This window comes from Apteryx mantelli, chromosome 2 (assembly GCF_036417845.1).
Source record: "Apteryx mantelli isolate bAptMan1 chromosome 2, bAptMan1.hap1, whole genome shotgun sequence".
In the NCBI taxonomy this organism is placed as follows: Eukaryota; Metazoa; Chordata; class Aves; order Apterygiformes; family Apterygidae; genus Apteryx; species Apteryx mantelli.
Window position 1 is genome coordinate 130,659,296 of NC_089979.1, and position 18,934 is coordinate 130,678,229.

General features: G+C 42.0%; 1 protein-coding gene across 1 annotated transcript in view; it reads right to left on the reverse strand.

Annotated features, from left to right (window-relative positions):
- CHN2 (chimerin 2) overlaps positions 1 to 18,934 on the reverse strand; it is a 168,681-nt gene that overhangs the window by 12,738 nt on the left and 137,009 nt on the right. The window contains exons 7-10 of the mRNA XM_067291561.1: positions 13,586 to 13,663; positions 6,524 to 6,608; positions 3,490 to 3,663; positions 1,577 to 1,654 (exon numbers count right to left, since the gene is read on the reverse strand). Of these exons, the coding sequence (XP_067147662.1) occupies positions 1,577 to 1,654; positions 3,490 to 3,663; positions 6,524 to 6,608; positions 13,586 to 13,663 (415 nt within the window). The remainder of the gene's footprint in view (positions 1 to 1,576; positions 1,655 to 3,489; positions 3,664 to 6,523; positions 6,609 to 13,585; positions 13,664 to 18,934) is intronic.

Sequence of the window (18,934 nt, forward strand, 5' to 3'; positions counted from 1 at the left end):
CCAGCTTGATGACATGAGCGCAGGCAATAATAACAGAATATTCTGTTTACAAAACTAAACTGGCTCCAATGCTTAGAAGCATTTACAAAGCAACTACAACTGCAATAGTATTCAAGTCATGTGCTTGGTTATAAATTTCCAGCTGCCTTCTCCAAACTCTTCCCCCTTCACTCCATGCTCCTGCTTCTCAGTTTCACTCAGGTTAGGACACTTCGTGGGGGAGAGAGTTAATCCCCGCAGCAAAAGGGTTTGTCAGCCCAGACCTAGCTGGAGGAGCAGCGCGGGACCTATGGGGACTCTGCGATCCTCTCCGTGGCACTGCTTGCAGTGGTACATGTACAGTAAATGTCATCCTAGGAGAGCAGCCATATCCTTTTGCATCTCTTTTATCCAAATCATGGCTGCCTCCAGCCCTGATTTGTGTGTGTGTGTACGTTCACAACTGCAGCGTCCAACACCATTTTAAGATATGCAGCATTTTTCAAAGGTTGTCTCATTTTTTGATGAAAACAGTCACTTAAGGAATTCCTACCGCCACAGCTGGATTTTCTTTGCCAAGGAGAGCTGCATGGCAAGCTGTCTCCAGAGAATAACTGTCCAGGCACAGTAAGTGTAGCATGTGTTAGGGCCCCAAGGGCCCCAGAGACCTTTGCAGCCCAGCCCGGAGCCATCAGTCCCTGCCCTGCGATGCCGCAGTGCTGCTGCGCTCCAGCCCCACCACGGGCCCCCCCAACCCGGACCCACATCTATATGATGATGCAATCTTTCTCCTAACATGGCAGATGTTATACTTGAAAAAATGAAGTAGGAGGGAAGACACTATTTATGGGAAAAGAGATGAATATTGACATATCTTCTTAAATGTTGCCCCTGAAAAAGTGTTACCTGTTCATGAAGGCCCTGCTCTGCAGCACTTACATATATACTTAAAATTAGTCATGTATGCAAAGACCGCTTGCATGACCAGAACTAAGGCAATCAGCCAAATTAATTCAGAAGGGCTACCAGGATGGTAATGACGACTAACAGGCAGTGTTTTAATTATTACAGTTTTGCAATATGCTGTGCAGTTAATCCACCTAAGGCTCCTCTGGTCTCTTGTGCAGACATGAAATGGCCATGGGGTGGGCAGTGCTGAGAGCAAGGCCACGTGCGGACCGAGTCCCAGGTTGGAGTTCCTGGTTCTTAAGCTCATAAACAGATCCTCATTATAAAACACTGAGTCTGCTAAATAGGACTAAGAACTTTTCCCTGGTCCTATCTAGGCTCACACTTGAACTAGGGACCCGGACTGTGTTGCTGGATTGAGCAATCACCCAGTCACCCGAGCTTAGCTTCTCTGCCCAGCTTTAGTTCTTGAGTATTTAATTATTCCTTCTAACTAAGAAATATAATTTTCTTCTTATGAAAAGTACTGCAGATCTATTTAAAAAAACAGAAAAGACAGGCTGCTTTCTGTATTTCTGCTTATATACCAGCTGCATTATCATGGTACCTAATGCAAATATGAAAATAACTGAAACGTCCTAAACTGAAAGCTTTGATAAAAAATTGTAAAAATTTAAAAAAGTTATACCTCGATCAAAGGCCATTTTCACATCTTCAATGTGCTCAGTGAAGCCTGAAACTCTGTAGAGACCCTCAGACTTCAAACCTGAAATATAAAATTCTTGGTTAACTTTGTTTTAACAACCAACAAATATTTAGGCTTAAAAACAACAAAGCTAAAGTAAATGTAGGTCTAATAACTGTAGCAAAAATACTAATGGCAATGTTAAACTTCAAAGCATTTGAGGAAGAATCAAGGTAATTTAAAATTGTTTTCTAAAGAATTAAAGAATTTAAAAGTTTGTATTTTCTGATTTTGTTAGGAACATAATAGATAATATTAGAGGAAAATAATGCAATTTGCTAATGCTGAGGCATGTAATATTATCATGAAATATTCATTTTATCTGGGAGATTTTTCTGGATTTATATACAGTTAGTAAAGCTTTAAAGGTCTTCTTACTGGTTGCTTAATGATAAATAGCAATGCAAACAATACTGCCTTCCCCTATGATCCCATTTGTTCCCAGGTTTGCTGTCACCCTTTAGTTACACACAAGGCATGCATGTGACAGAGGCTGTTCTCCCCGTCATTACAACCCTTCCATTGCTCTTGCACCGCTAGAGAGCTGCTCACTGGCACAACACTCCACCTTTTTCCATGCCCACGGGAAAGGGTGGCCGGCAGAGTAGGCCGTTCGCCGAACACAGTCAGGCAGATGTCACTTGTTTTAATCCCAGAGCTCCTTGTTGTGACCATGCACCATGCTAACCTACATCCGATACACTTTGTTTTCTTAACAACAAAATCAGCATTTTAAAATAAAATGAATAGCTCTACAGCAATTAAAGAAAGTGAGAGATGTTGAGAAGACAGACAGTGGGCAGATTTCTCTTAACCAATAAATGCACAAGTATTTATATCTCAAATGCAGCGTAGCTTCCTGCTGTTTCATCTGACTCAGTAAAGCTCTTTTGTCTTAGACCCAACTATTCTTTCTATTTGTCCCTGCAGTGATGATATAATCCTGGTAGAGATTTACGGAGCAGTGCAGGGGATTTAACTATAAATCTTTGATCCATTTCAGTAGATGAAGTGTGGCTTGGAAATCCCTATGGCTAGTATCAATGTGTTGCCATGCAGATTACTGCGATGCCATGAACTCAACATTATGAGATTTCTGTGCTAAAGCTATAACTGACCGGTAAATTTGGCTTTTTGGGTAACATGACATACACATTTGCTACCAAAAGCAAAAATACATGATCTGATTGTTCTGTTGCAGGGGAGATGGTATTTCTTCAGTCTGGCATGCCTCTCTGTGCAGCAAAACCTGTCACCAGCTGGAGTTTTGGCTGTGACATGCCGTCTGAGCCACGGCACCCATCAGTCAATAGCGGAGTGTCATGTGAAGGGTGCTGCCCTGAGCAGCTTGCAATGTAGCGCAAAATGCCACAGTCTGCGACCTCATTTGGCTCAGTAATTTCCATTCACTTGTGTTTGCTTTCCCATGATGCCCTGAAAGGTTATTAACAACAGGTTTGGTTTAAACTGATTACTCTGAAATTAGAAGTGTCCCTAGGTATGCTAAAAGAAAATAAAAGTAATGAAAAAAGACACATAAACATGAAATTAAAGTTCACTTTAAAGTTCACCCCTTTCAAAAGTGTAACATAATACATGTTTTGACATGTTTTTCAAGAAGCATTCCAGTAAACTGCATTATGAAATGTCACGATTTAATTTTACTAGCCGATGCAAAGCAATGCATCACCTCCACTAAAAAAACCCTTCTCTCATCCTGTCTTCAGTGTACATGAACATACTATTTTGTCCTACCTTAGCCTGTAATTCAACTCGTTTTTATTTTATTGTGTCCGCTGCTTTTCAAAGCATAACACACTGCTTTAGCCAAATGACAGTTTCAAACTCTTACAAACCTCTCGCTTCAATCTCTCGGATGCAAGAATCCACAACCATCGGCCTCTGGGTGTTGTGGGCTTTCACTAGTGTGGTCAGGTCACAACAGTAGACTCGCTTTATCCTCTTGAGGTCCGGCTGACAGTCGTTGGGCACGTATTTGGAGCACTGCTTATGTACGTTCAACCCACAGTCTGCAAGCAAAGTTTGCCAGGTTAACTAATTAATACTAATTCCGAGAGTTTTTCTTCTAACCATTTATTTCTTTAGCCCACACCAAGCAAGAGGCATAACTTTCCCATCACTCAGCAAAGCTAGAATAAATAAGATGTTTCATGTCACTCTCTAGTGACTTTGATGGCCTCTCAATATATAAGATTGGTAGGATTTGGTGACATTCAGTTCACTGTGCTGCTGAATTACTGAAGAGGAAAAAGACAAGAACAGAAATCTCTTTTAAAAAGTTATGGGCAGAAGTGAACTCCAGCATAATTGCTTAAAAAGCTATAAAAGCTGTGAATGTTCTTCCCCCACCTCTGGCCTGATGGTTACAGTTGCTGCACAGCTGCAGATGCCTGGGTCAGCTCACAGTCAGACGCTTAGCTCTAGGTGTTGCTTTTGATAGGGCAGGACTTAACTTCTGGGCATTTTAGCTTAGCTTTTTATAAAATTAGTACATTAATGACTGTCTTCTGCAGGCCAGCTTGTGGCTTAGCACTGCTAAAGGACTGAGGACCTAAAATTCACCTCAGCACTTAAATTCTCTCTCTGCTTGAGCCGGTGTGCTGCCCTTCCCCTTCTGCGTTCCTGCAGTGCCACGTTTTGGCATGGGCGGCTAAGCGGTCACAACCTCGCCATCCCGATCTCGTCACTTCACTGGTGACTAAGGTGACCCCAGTGTTTAGTCTGTAAGTCAGCTGAAGCATATAAAATGCGGTGAAAGGCATGATGTAAACAAAAGTGATTCAGACTGCAAATTGCTCTCGGTGTCTTATTCCAGAGTCAGACTTTCCTCTTGGTTACACTGGTAGGTTTCTATTAACTTAAACATCACTGCTTGATCTCCACAAATTGAGTTTTTCTAATGGCTTCAAAAGTTCAGCCAAATAAATTTATAAGCCTCAGGAAAGCAAACACCAACCTCGTGAGTGACACTGGCTCCCAGAAATGTGATTGCTATTTTAATGCTTTCCCATAGTCATGCCTGTCACCAACAGTACCTTTTGGGTAACTTAACATTTCTAGTATCACCACTACTAAGTTACGGCTTTTTCATGTAGATTTACAGCCTGAGCCATTCAAAACATAAACACGTCTCTATTACTTGCAAAACATTTCAGTAACATTCTCTATAAAATACTAATCAAGCAAAAGCTTATCGTCACTACAAACACACCTACATGTTTAATAAAATTGGGGGGTTTTGTGTGTTTCTTCATGCAGTAATTACTGGATAATACATTATTGTTCTGTGAAATCTAAACAAATGTGAGCAGCTGCAGTTAGGATCCTCCCTGCATTGTTTTCAGTGCTCTTTTCCAAGCATGTGAAGTTAAATCCAAATGCATCTGTCTACTTAGAGTTAAATGTTAGTAATTTAATAAGAGGGAGTATTATGTTTCATACTAAATAAATACGCCTTTTTATAAGTTTAATATTTTATGTATGTGAACAAATACAGCTCTATGCACTAGTGATGGCCAGTTCCTGCACGGATCAGTTTTTGATCTTGTGTTTAAGATCAAATAGCTTAAAAACCAAACAGTTACTCCTTTTCTTTTTTTTTTACTTTCTTTTCATACTCTTTGTTTTATCATTATTCATCTACAGGCAGAAAAGACGTCACAGTAACTGTGACTGCACTTTCAAATACTTTAAATTTCTGAAAGGTATTTTGATTCTTCAAACTGCTGTCTAAATTTTATGTAATAGTCACCTCCTCTACCCTGGAAAGGCAGATGTTGGGGTTAAACATGTTAGGTGCCAATCTGAGTTCAGGAACATCCAGAAGTTAGGGCAGGGAAAGGTAAGACAGCAACATATTCAGTTGAAAAATGAAAGAAAAGAATGAAGTTATGAAACCCCATTTGCAAGGCACCAAATCCAATTTCAGTTCCTGAATCAAAAAGATCATGAGGTAATGATTATTGCATTTTTGTAAGATGATTCTTTTTCACACGAGAACAAACAAATTTAAAATAATTAAAAAGCCATTAAAATGCTAATACAGTTCAGAGGCACCAGAGAACGAATCCTTCTGGGACAATGAAGGTCATTATTTTTTGCTTTCCCTCGAGGTAGGATATTTAAGGCTTGCAGCAACACACAGTATTTTTACTGGAAACAGGTGACAGGTTTTTTTGCAGACAAGGGCACTTTTCAACAGTTGGTGGCAAAAAGATGAGCTATGAAGCCTAGTTGCTGGCTGGCATTTCCAGGGGACAACCTGAAGACACAATAAAGAACACAAGAAGAATTCATGATCTATAGCCCAGGCATGGGCATGACCAAGGTACCACCAGAAGGATGTCACCTTCAGTGAACAAGGGCTGATGGCTTCATTTCTAAACCAGCCGAGGCAGGAAAATAAGCAGGACAACATTTCTAAATGCTGTGTTTGGAAAGCTACGGTCAATTTTCCCAAAGAAAGGGCAGTCCAGCTTCTTTTCCAGTAGATTTTGTGTATTTGTGTAAACTCAGGCACTCCAGTATGGCAAGTGGGAAAGCCTGCCGTCCCATTTGTGTTAGGTTTTCACGTTTGGAAAGCAAGAAGATCTTTACCTGCTCTATCAGAGATGCTCTCCTTGGCTAACAGCAGGTCTGGCCTGCAGGTGCTGCATACATACCATTTCTTTTTAAAACTCTGCATATGTAATAGGCTGTACTTCCCAGGACTGGGCAAAACCGCAGCACTCCAATTCACGCAGGAGGATTTCTTGCCACGTTTTGTAAAGTAATCCCCATGCCTCCCGCCTGCAGGGAATGCAGACTTGGCGGGGGGAAGACATAAATCTGAGCATTTCAAGAGCAAGAGAGAAAATGTTTAAGAGCTACCTGAACATCTCACTCCCTGAGCGATGAGACCCCACATGAAGTTGGCACAGTATTCACACCAGTGCGGACCTCGAAATGTGTGGACCTGTAACACAAACGGGGGAAAAAGAAAGAAATGGGGTCGCTGAGAGGCAGATGGTCTGACAGATGGAACAAGTAAAATGGATAAACAACAGAGGACTCAGTAGGAGTAAATCTATAGCGCACAGTGCCCACATCTTTCCAAAGTCTGGATGAAATAAACCATGGGAACAGAAATTTGCTTTGATCTTGAAGTTTATCTTTCAATAGGCTTAACATAACAGAGAACTGGGGTATGTATGACACTGAAACCAAATCATTTTTGCTGGCTGACATTTCAGCTAGCAAAGTTACAGCAGAGGGGAGGAAACCAGGTTCACTAGTCAAAGGAGAAAAATGTAAACTTAACAATCCAAAGAACTGCAGCCAGTGCTTTTATTTCACTAGCTCCAACGAAACAGGGCTGTTCCTGAGGTTCACACTCTCTTCAACAGCTCACTTGAAAGTAAGGGAAATGATAGGACATAAAATCCCTGCAATCACACCACATGCTGATTCCTGATAAACATATGCACCCACAGATCTAGTGCAAAACCAATGTACTCACAAAACAATTATACTGGAAGTATCTGGGTGGTACTTGCAATACCACACAGGTGTTAGCACACTATGACTATGGTGTTAGATGTGCATTTATGCCCAAGGACACCGAACAAAATTCAAGGGCATCATTGTATCAAAGGAAATAATGAATGATTTGTGCACTTATTCCAGGCGATGGTTGGGCAATGATCTGATTTTGCACACTTGAATCCACTAGTGGCACAGGCAAACAACACCCTTCCACACTGTATTAAGAAAATTGATCTCACACAGGCAAAAGATGTCGCTAGGTCCTTTTTCAGTAAACCAAACTTCATTTTGCTGCAGTCCACATAACAGTACATATGAAAAAAAAGACCTCCACCCTGTTTTGCCACAACCCTGCTTTCTCAATTAAAATTACAAAGGCTATGATGGAAGACCTTTTCATTTAAGACATACGTTCTGGTAAAGTAAGCAGTTTGTTTTCATTGGAAAGAAGAGTAAATACTGAGGTCTATGCCTGTGTAAATGGACATGGCATGAACTAGATCTGGCCAGAGACTTAATTGAGCTTAACAAAACATAAATCATGCACACTCAGGCTGCTAATGCTTCCTTCTCCTTTTCTGTGTTTTTGCTTACTGATCCTGCATATTGCTGAATGACCGCTTCCAGCTGCTGGCATGGGGGAAGTGACCCTTTTACTTTCCATAAAGTAATCTTTAGCTGGGAAAGAGAGGCTGTTGCCCTTCTCAAACAAACTTTGTGAAGTTTTAAGCCACGCATTTGGCTTGCTAATGTTGTAGCCCCATTTGTCTGCAGCATCACACCTATACAAGTCTGTATTGTTAATTCTATTACCCAGGAAGATGAAATAATATTGTAATTTTAAGACGGACCCCTCTCTCTGATTTAGTGATAAAAATGTGACGCTTTTACTCGGAAGTGCCTGACAACAAATTACTCCTGACCAATTACTCATACAGTCACTAATGACATGAATAAGCTTAAAGCAATAGTAATTCTTCCTCCCTTTTGATAGCAAAGGGTCAAAATTGGAACATCTGACTAGGTCATATTTATTTTCTGAAATGTTGTTCTAGCTCTCAGCAAAACTTATACTCCTGGGAAACAAAACTTTGCAATAAACATATATATATATATGTATGTATGTATGTATATGTACATTACCATTCCTTGCCTGTTTCATAGCTTATTTTGCAGAGCAAGTAGCATGAAATACAGGCAAGGCTTTTCGCTGGGGTAAATAGCAATACTTAACATCAGCTGATGACCTGAGTTTAAGGCATATGTTCTGTGTGACCTTCAATACAAAATTGTGGATACAAAACTATAGATACAATTAATTATGGCTGCATTTTTAGATTGATAACCACATAATTAGTGGGTCTGCATCAGCATTTAATTGTGAGTGAAAAACATGTGCTGTGGGAATATAGTTAACTATATCTTCTGCTTTGCTGGGGTTTCCAAGAGCTAACCTGCTGAGAAGTGTCTGTAAAAGCTCATTCAATATTTTTAAAATGGCACCACTTCACATTCTGCTGAACGTACATCAAAGTTGCTAGGATATTTGGGTCCTATTGCTCACTTTACATAAAGCTTAATTCAGCTGATCTTGCTGTAGCCTATTTAGAAAACGGTAGCTGATTATTTCTTGATCTCTTCTGTCATTAATGGGGAACAGCCAGCACCGCTCAGCGAGGGCTCCAGCTGAGGCATGCTGACTGCGCACCCTTCCCTTGCTTCCCTGAGCGGCCCTCAAAGGCTAGCTCTATTTCTTCATTTACTTTAATTTCTCACAGCTCTGCATTTTGGCTCAAATGGGAAGTTCCCAACTGAAATACCCTTAAAAAAGCTAGTCTTGGTGATTTCTGGTTCAGCTGAAACAGGGTAATAGCCACTCTCTCTAACTGAAAAAAGGAGACCTTCTTAAGTTTCTAGATGAAGGTGTAAAAATCTTTTAAGATACAGTTTTGAACTAAGTCTCTTATTATTGGCTAGCAATTAATTTCAAAGAATTAATGAAAGAATTAAATTAATGAATGTAACACTTGAATTCAGTCCAAAGCTTTGGGCAGATGCTACAGGCAAAACTTTTGCATGGTAAATGGGAGTTTCGCCTTCAGGATTGGTCTCATATCTATTTTAAACAAGGAGAGGTAATGGCAGATGTCTTAGCATTCTGAGATGGGTTTGCAGTTGTTGCCCTGTCCTTTGTAACTGCATCATTATGCATGGACTGGGCGTGGGTTTTTGGAAAAATGATCAAGATTTATTTATTATTTGTCCCTATCCCATTCTGCAGTCTCAAGAAATCTCTGTGTATATAAAGCATAGGCTTGGGCTGCTTTTGCTACAGTCTACATACAATTTAAACTGTTAAGAAGAATTTACAGTGAAATATTTCTTCATATACACCAAAAATGTGATGTTTCAGACTACATACTGTACTATTTAGTCTTTCATCTTCTTTCCACATTGTCTAACTCCTTCTAACTTTTCCACTCTGTTTCCTTTCAATCTCTTTCTAAGTCCTTCAATAGAAAGTAATTGCTTTCTTATACTCATCCTCTCTGTTGGCTACCTTTGCTCTCTCACACAATATTACACTGCGGGTCTATTTGTGTTGCCTTCCTGTGCTCTGACCTTCTCCTTTCAATAGTCCAGTGTCCTTGCTTCCAAATGATGGCATTTATCCTATACCTACTATCTCATTAAGTTTTTATCTGTCTGGTATTTTAAATAAGGAGTATTTACGGAGGGAGAAACTAAGACAAAAGTTAAGGAGTCCCAATATAGTGGCAAAACAAAATAATCCTTTAACAGTATTACAGAAATAAACTAAAAATTGCCTTGAATTGAAATGTGTGTTTTTTATAGGAATTACATGGTGCTGCTTTGGAGACAATTTTGTTGTTTATCTGGCTGGATAGACTTTTCTATTTGCATCCAAAGAAAACACAGAGATTTTGCAGACTTTCACTTGAATACATGTTCATTTTTCCTCTCCGGTGTACTCTTGCTGAACCTGAGCTGTTTGCAGGGAAGAAAAGCTGACTCTGCTGTTATTTCTGTTTAAATACATACAGATCATCTTCACGATGTTTGTAAAGAAAACCTCTCCCCAACCTTTTGTCTCACAGAAGCAGTGTCTATCTGTGGTGAATAACACAAGGGGAAATTTATGCCAGAGCCTCCTTTCTCCTGGCAGATTTTCTGACTTGCCAGCAAACAGCTCCCTTTACTCCAGTAGCCCATGTGCAAACAGGGTAGCCTGTCTGCTGTGGGATTTGCCCCTGCTGCAGTGGCAAATAGGTGCAATGCTGTGGCAAATACGCATTATTCAGCTGCATTTGCTCAGCCGAAGCAGCGCAGAGGCCCTCTCATGACTTCCTAGCCTAGTACAAACCGGGTGGGACATCACCAAACTGCACCCTGCAGACCCTCAGACATGAGCCTGAGCTCACTACCAGAAGGGACCCCACTGAAGTTGGTGGGTAAAGCACGTCCCAAACTCTCTGCTGGATCCAAACCTTACCGAGATGCGAGAGGACTTTGCAGCCCAGTTAGGCTGAAACCCCCATAGCTAAAGAAATCACATCTGTGTTTTCCTAAACAGAGCTTCAGGGATTTATTCTCTTTCATAAATTATGGTCTGTCTACACTGGCTGAGGCAAGCTTGTCCTGCCAGAGAGGAGCCAGCTCCAAACCCCAACTCATGTGATGGTGTGGTGTGCTCAGGACGAATCCAGTTTGTCAGGGACCTGTGAGAAGCGAGGTGAAGGCATGGTATCATCCTGACCAAGATGGTTTGCGTGCCCCAGACCATTTGGGAGGGAGTGAGCCCCTCTGTTCCTGCAGTTAGCCGGGCCCTCGCGTTAGTGTGGTGGCAACAGAAAAACCTACCACGGCCTCTTCCCACTCCCCACTCCCCAGTCCCTTTCAGCCACATCTCTGGGGGGGTCTAGCACATCTGATCTCATGTTATTAAACTCAGAAATGTGAAATTATCAGAGGCTATACTTTTTACTTCAGAACTGCCACTGGGCAACCTAAATACCTCTTAACAAGTCAGTCTGAATCCTAAATCTCTTTTCATTCATTGGCTTGGAGTACCTTGCAATTTGGGAGAGGGTCTGAATCAGACAGCATGGTTGTTCAGAATCTCATAGCCTGGGGCACTTGCGCTCCATACTCCATTGCTGCTTTCTAATTTTGACGTTTGTTTGGAAAAGACAGAGGGGCATCCAGATCTCGTGCTGAATTTTGTGCTTTGAGTCTCTTTCTTTATTTTGTGCTTTTTCTCTTCTAGTTGAACTTACAAGATCCTTGATATAAGATCTACAAAAATGTCATCAGTTTTACTAAAAATGTGGCCTTTATTTTTATGTTTCTTCACGCCTACAGGACAAGAGCTAAAGAGTTTCTGTTTGTTCATGAAGAACAGCCTATGGCAAGATTATGATGGACATTGTGACATGTAACCTTTGTTCCTCAGAACTGAAATGAATGACACAATACATGTCAGTATTCACTTAAAAATGGGAGACATCTCTTTGAAAGTCGGCAAAATAGCATCCTCCTTCAGAGAAATCCCCTAACTTGTATGCTGTCAAAGGCCATTAAGAATTTTGCTGCAAGACCCATAAAGCCATTCTTTCTCTTTTAAATCATTTCTTAACATTTTTGTAGTGAATATAGGAACACACTAAAGATAGTAGAGTTGAATTTAGCTGAGTTTCTACTCTAAATAGTCTACTCTAAGCATTCTATCCACATTTATTGTTTAACAGCTAGACATATTTTAATATTCTCCTGTGGAAAACTAACTGCTTTTGCATAGTGAATATATTTGTTCATTAAGTAAATGTAACACTTATGACTGGCCTTTATTTCTGGATAATGTCTTTTTTTAATTTTACTTCCTTACATTTTTTATTTCATTTACTTGTCTAAAACCATAATTTTCTGCTGTCAAGCTTTTGAATACATATACATTTTAATCATGTGATTTGCCAGTTAAACTATGACTCTTTTGAAACAGAAAGGAACTGTACAATATCTAGATTGTGCAAACGCAAAGTTAACTGGGCACATTTCCAATTATAAATCAAAGCCAAAACAAGGGGAATTTTGAAGAGGAAAGAATGCATGGGTCAAAGTGGAAAAAAGTCTCAGTCATGAGAAAATATTTTCTAAGTCAAACTAAAATAGTTTTGATATTAAAATGATAATGAGGGCAAAACTCAGAAAGAATAAAAGATGTTTTAACCACACAAGAAAACTAAGAGGTTTACCAACTACAGCAGAAACACTGCAGAGTAGAGTAATGTCTGCATGGAGGAATACAATAAAGAAATAAGAAGTAAAGCTTTTTTGCTAACTCAAGAAATCAGTGAAGTCCCTTTAGTCAGTGTTAATTTCTCCTTTTTTGACAGGCCGGAGATGAATACGAGAAAACTGCCTCTCTGCTAATGAGCTGAAATATTCTGACAGTGACCCAGATCGGCATCCTCCAGGAGCGTTAAGCAAACTGAGCTCTCAAAACCGAGATGCATTGCTTTCTTGTTCTGTTCCTGCCTCTCTGGCTCTCGGTATTCATCCCGATAACCATCAAACCACAATTTGATCCCAGGAGACAGGGTAACTGGCTGGCACGCTCTGAAACCAGCACAGCCCTTTTGGCACAAGGGTTCAGCATGAGCTGCCTGGAAGGTCCGTTTCCAGAGCTGAGTCACTTCTCTGCTCCAGTGCTCCAGACAGAGCGCTTGGGAAAAAAGCAAGAATTGCATTTTGCATGGATGAGCCAGCAACGAGACCATCCGTTTAAACACCCCTGCATTTCTCCAGCTCTCTGTGTTAGTTTGACATGCAAGCACAGGCTTAACTCCTACACTTCAGTGGGACTCTAAGAGCAGTTCCTTAGCATATGGTGCTGGAACAAAAGGTAGGAGACAATGCCACTGCCACACTCTGCCTTCTTGTTAGCGAGCACCGGAGCTTTCTCAACTTCTTGAAAATAGAATCGGTACAAAATGTTTGCTGGTAAAATGTTAATGGCTTTGGATAATAGCTAGAATTTTGAAAAGAGGCCTTTTTATCATTTAAAAATGGATACATTTTAAGGTAAAGAGAGTCAATATAAAGTACCTTTTTTGTGAACAAAAAAGAAAACTAAATCTGGGCAAAAAGAGCTAAAATACAGATCAAATAGTAAGTAGCAAAACTATTATTTGATTAAACAGCTATGTAAAAGCATACTAAGAATGCAGTCAAGGGAACTTAAGGTAGAAAGAAACATGTTTTTTTCAATACTTTTCACAGAGGTAGTACAGATGGGCATCAGGAAATCCAGTCACAGCAAAAAACCCCCCAAACATGAGGCATCAGAACAGAACTTTTAAGCCGAAAATAACCAGAAGTTGGGCCTACCTTAAAATTGTGTGCTTTTTCATAGTTGAAATGGTTGTCATTTTGAGTTAAGGCTGCTCTTCTGACCAAGGAGGTGATCTGTGAATAGGCAAAGAGTTTCAGAGGTTGCCACAGAAGTGCCCCCTTTACTCCCACCTTCACCCCCAGGGCCACTGCCAGGAGCTCTTGGCGTTTCCTCCCTCGCTTCGACTTGTGGACCACTGCGCAGTTTTTCTCATTTTCGAGCCACAGCTCCTCAGAGAACATCGTGCTGGGATCCCAGATCTTTTCGCTGTCTTCCTCGGTGCCCAGCAGGCTCACTGTAGTCAGTACAGTACAGTTTGTCCAACTGCTTCTAATGTTAGCGAGCAGATTTGAAGCAGCTGCAGCCCGTTCTGCCGAGACCTCGGGCATGTGACGTGAATGGGCCGGCTTGTGGGATGGAAGGAGCTTCTGCATCTGAATAAGTGACGGCCTGTGCCGTGCTATTTCTTAAGGCAGATGTGCGCCTGAAACAATAGCCTGAATTCATACACGGAGCAAGCTTCCCCCCAGAGAGCCCCCTCCCCACACCGTGGCATCCAGTGAGGGACGGATGAAATACCGGCCAGGGGACAGCTTTATAGCTTCGTGTCCAAACACATTTCAAGGGAAAGACCGCTTCTACTCCATCGCACGTTAAAAATGAAGACACAAACAAAAAGCCCAGGAAAAGCCCACACGACCAAATCCGATGCTGCATCCAATTACACTCAGACTCGGAGGCTTATAAGCCAGCAGCATGTATACCAGCAGATTAAGCCCTTCAAACCATGATGATTATTTAATCTCACAGGGCTAGAATCTCTCCTTTTTCATATCCTGCACCAGGGAAAAATCCAGTAGCACTCCAAAGATTAATACCACTTCCATGCCATCTTTTAAATCACAACATTTTGTCATAGTGCACTTAATAGTCCGGAGTTAGATCACTGTCGGAGAAAGCTGCAAACGCCGCTGTGAGGCCGTGGGCTGGGAAGCCCAGTGCAGCCTCCCAGCGAAGGCCGCGGAGCCTCCCAGGGAGGTAGGAAGGCACGTGCACAGCCCCGCTTGCAGGAATGGGGTCTGTATGGTGAAAATACCCGTTGTCCTTCACTCGGGTTACATTCGATGCAGGGTTTGGGGGTGGGGGAAGTGATTTCTGGTTAAAGCAAAAGGACAGGAGAGACCTGGAGCCTGACTGGTCTCCACTACAGTTAGCTGTTACTTTGGCCAGCTTACTTGTTTCTCTGCAGCCAGGTATTTGCCCCTTCCCCGGACACGGAAGATGTGCAACACCAAGCCTCCTACAGGAGGCACGTTCAGCTCCCCCACGTGACATTAAAGTATTTGGGTTAATTCACTCATGTTAACTTGTGAAGTTGCCTCTTTTTTTGTGTCTGCTTTTATCTCAGCCTGAAAAGCTGGAAGGTTTGTCTAGTTTACCTACTAAAACCTCCACTGTGTAGACTGTGTGCCCCTAATAAAAGCGGTGCTCTACTGATTTGAAAGCCTGTGGGGACAGATGGTGAGCCACCAGTAACATCAGGCCCTGCAATTTCATACACTGCTCTACTTAAGGCTTTCATGCAGTTCTGCAACCTGCAAAATCAGCTTTCCAGTTATAAAACGATGCATCTATTTCTATGTATAACATATGTAATTCCTTTCTTTCTCAGGTAACTCATAGCACCTCTTTTTACAAGCTGTGATATTCCAAAGCTGCTGTTAGGCTATACGCAGGGTGTCCACACAGCCCCATCGCCCCCGGAGTAGTCACTACCTGCACAATCCTTCCCAAATGCACGGCACTGCCAACTGACCACCACCGTCAACCGGCTGCGACAGCTGTATTAATATTGCTCTGCCTGGAGGAAATCCCTGCTGCTCTTCCATATGTCCTCCCCTTGGTAAGTCCCGATTTCTGCCAGTCCAGGACCTCTACCTGCTACAAGACAGACCACTCATCCCCAGCTCACTCTGAACCCACTTCACGAAATGAGGACTATTGGCGCCAGGGTCACCCCGCCTGGCCCCAGCAGCAGTGACTTCACTTTGGGCCATGAGGAAAGAAACTTTGGAGCAGCTTAAAGTTCTTATCACACTCCAGCTTCTTTTCTCAGTGCCATTTTAAATGCATTTACATTTATCTGTCAGAAGGACAAAGAAAAACAAACGAGCTTTGAGTTGTTAGACACCCCCGGAGCTGCAGCTTGCAAATCCCAATGTATATATCAGGTACTTCCTCTTTGACTTGCCGCATAACTGGTCCAAAGTCAGAGAGAGGTCACCTTCTGAATAACATGCTAATATTTGTATTTATGCCACTAGACTGATAAAAATCCCATTACGTAACCAGTATTTTTTACATAACATCACAGATTTGATACCCAAGCTACTGGCTTATGATGATACATCTTAGAATATTTATTAAACTATTTCTGGACTATTACAGTGTCATCCTAGGAACAGACACACAGTACGGTATGCAATGGAAACTCTGGCTGTTCTCATAGAAGCATTAAACTTCATTGACTCGGAGGAAGAAAACTTGGCTAATTCTGTTCATATGACTAAGGCAGATCAGTATTTACTGTTTAACATACATGAAATTTTATTTATCTGCTAGGTTGCTTTATCTGTCTCGCTAGGGCCCTGCTTAGATGCTTGTTTAATGGGATCTCTTGCAAACACAGGATGTACAGAAGGCCAGCAGTGAGTGCATCTCTTAAGAAGCTTAATCATACAAACCAGGCTTGGTGTCTAAAATTGTGTTGCACAACTGAGAAGAGCTGGGGCACAAAATAACCCCTTCCCTCTCTAAATAAAGAACAAACAGCAGCAACATGAAATTCTCAAAAGTAATCAGTTCCGATGTGCCGATATCCTAAGCCAGTTCAAGTACTGAAGTGCTTTCTTTTACGCATTTTCTTTTTCTTTGTATAAAATCTACTGCACAGGACATTTGATCAACTCATTTAAAGAGTGAGTATCTCCTGATCAAGTTAACAAGTTAGCTTCCAGCTAAGGCAGAGAATGCCAGTGGCTAAAAATATTTAGGTGGTTGTGACCAAATACTTAAGCTAGCGAAGACTGAAAGGCAAATATGGGGTTGTCTGCATTTTCAGACTAAAGGATTCCTGCATAACATATGATTTTAGTTTGTTAGTCTCTCTGTAAAAACATATGTACTGTACAGCAAATTGGGCATTTACAGTAAAATAAATGTCACTGAACCAGAATAATAAAATAAAAGGGGGAGGAGGGGAGAAAGAGTGTTGTTCAGCTGTTGCAACATTTTCAGCATGCCTTTGTAGAAGGAGCTGAACTACGCAATTGTATCTTCCCTAAAACACTACCATCTTGTTTGCTAACAAAGACCTTGGGAGTAGGAAAGAATAAATTTTAGTATGAAAAGCTTTCATTTCTGTACACGTTGCATGATTTCAGTTTTAACCGTGTGGGCGGCACTGACGACTTGCTGAGAGCAAGCTGTGGCTCATCCTGCATGTTTGTGTGTGGGAATAAACACCGCTCCACTCCCCTGCCCCGAGTGCAATATGCGAGGATGCACCGCGCACACTGTGGAGAGCTACCGCATCTCTCCTCCCCTTCCCAGGCACCCCCACGCGTGCACGTGGCGGGCAAGGGAGGGCTACCGAATGGCAGCCCCTTGCCACTTTGCCTGCCACAGGGCACACCTACAGCCAGCACAGCACTGGCACATGCAGGTCCCCCTGGACAAGACCATGAATTAAAAGGAAGATTGCTCTGTGACGAGGAACTGTGGCAACTCCATGGCTGATCTCTAGCACCATACGTTTAACACTGCACATAAATGCAGTCATAGGTCAAAGGGAGGCCTGTTTCCTCATGGGCACGGCATATTCAGCAATCTGCCAGACAGATTACGTTTGCTCAATTGAAAACACAATGTGGAGATGACACGCAGCACAAGAATCTTGCAACTATTGATTTTCCCCTGGTTTTAGCGAGTTATTCTCATGATGTTCTCATCAGACGACTCAAAAGAAGCCGGTGGGTAACACAGTAATCTAAGTGCACTGTTAACAAAACACAAGGCACTGAGGGGATATGGTCACGAACGCTAGTCAGTGAAAGGCTTTAGTGGTACAGTAATGCATCCAGTCTGTGTCTCCTACTGCAAAAACACCAGCAGCCTGACATTAAAAGGCTTCCATAATGTTGAAATAGGGGGAGGAAACAAGCCCCAAGTAGAAAATGTACTAAACACGAAGCAGAGCACAATATCTGCAGAGCGGCACTTGTGAACCTGATCTTGCAAAATACACTTCCCCAAGAAATTCTCCCTTTGAGAAGAAGTCTCTTGACATCACTTAGGTGCACACAGACGACAAAGGTGTGTAGGACCGTGAAGCTCCACAACACAAAGCCTGGGGTTAGGAAAGGAGTCAGACAGCACAAAAACTGGTCTGCCGCTACTCTCTGATCTGCTTTTGAGAGGAAAACAATCCACATCCCTTCGGGGAAGCTTTTGATGGAAGTTTCCATCTGAAGGGAGATCCTACCCTCACATTTCTTGAGATTCACCAGAACTGCCAGAGGAGCACAAAGCTCTCCCTGGAAAATAAACATACACCAAAATAATTAGCGTTAATTGGCTGATAACCTCCTCTGTTCAACAAAACTCCAGGTGAAATGAGCAACAGCTTCCCCTGCATGCAGGTTGGTCTGAACTCCTCAAGGATGCAGTTTTGCCCACGAAGAACCCAATAATCGAGTGGTTCCAACACAAAACCTCCTTTCAGGTGAGCTGGAGTTCAGTAAGCTGAACATCATCAAGGTCTGGCCTCATTAAAAAACAGCATTGCAGGTTTTTCAAAGCATTAAAATATAATCATATCTGTATTTTTTTGCTCTTTACTCCTCAAAGTTTGAGCCTTTTTTTTTCCCTTTTAAGAGCAACAAGTGTTTTTGCAAACTGTGGTTCAGAAGACTGCCAACAGTATATCGTATGTGTTTAAGGTGGCAGACTATCTACACAGGGCCACCCTTCTGGAGAGTCTGGATGCGCATCCATCACCACAAGTTCCACAGTCTAGCATTGTACAAACTGGGTTTATATGCTTTCCTCCTCACTGAAGAGAGAAATATTGGTGCCTTGTGGTTGTGGGTGGGTTTTTGGAAGATCTCTTGAGGACTGCTGCTGGCCCATGCAAATCAGAGCAGTCCCAAGAGTCCCTGACATGAATTAAAGACAAGAAAAGAGTAATTTCCTCCTGGTGCCCACTGCTTCAGTGAGCCTAAAGTCACCATACTGGAGAGTCGGTCCTCACTGAAGTCCTTTTCTTCTGAGGATAACCCAGTTCA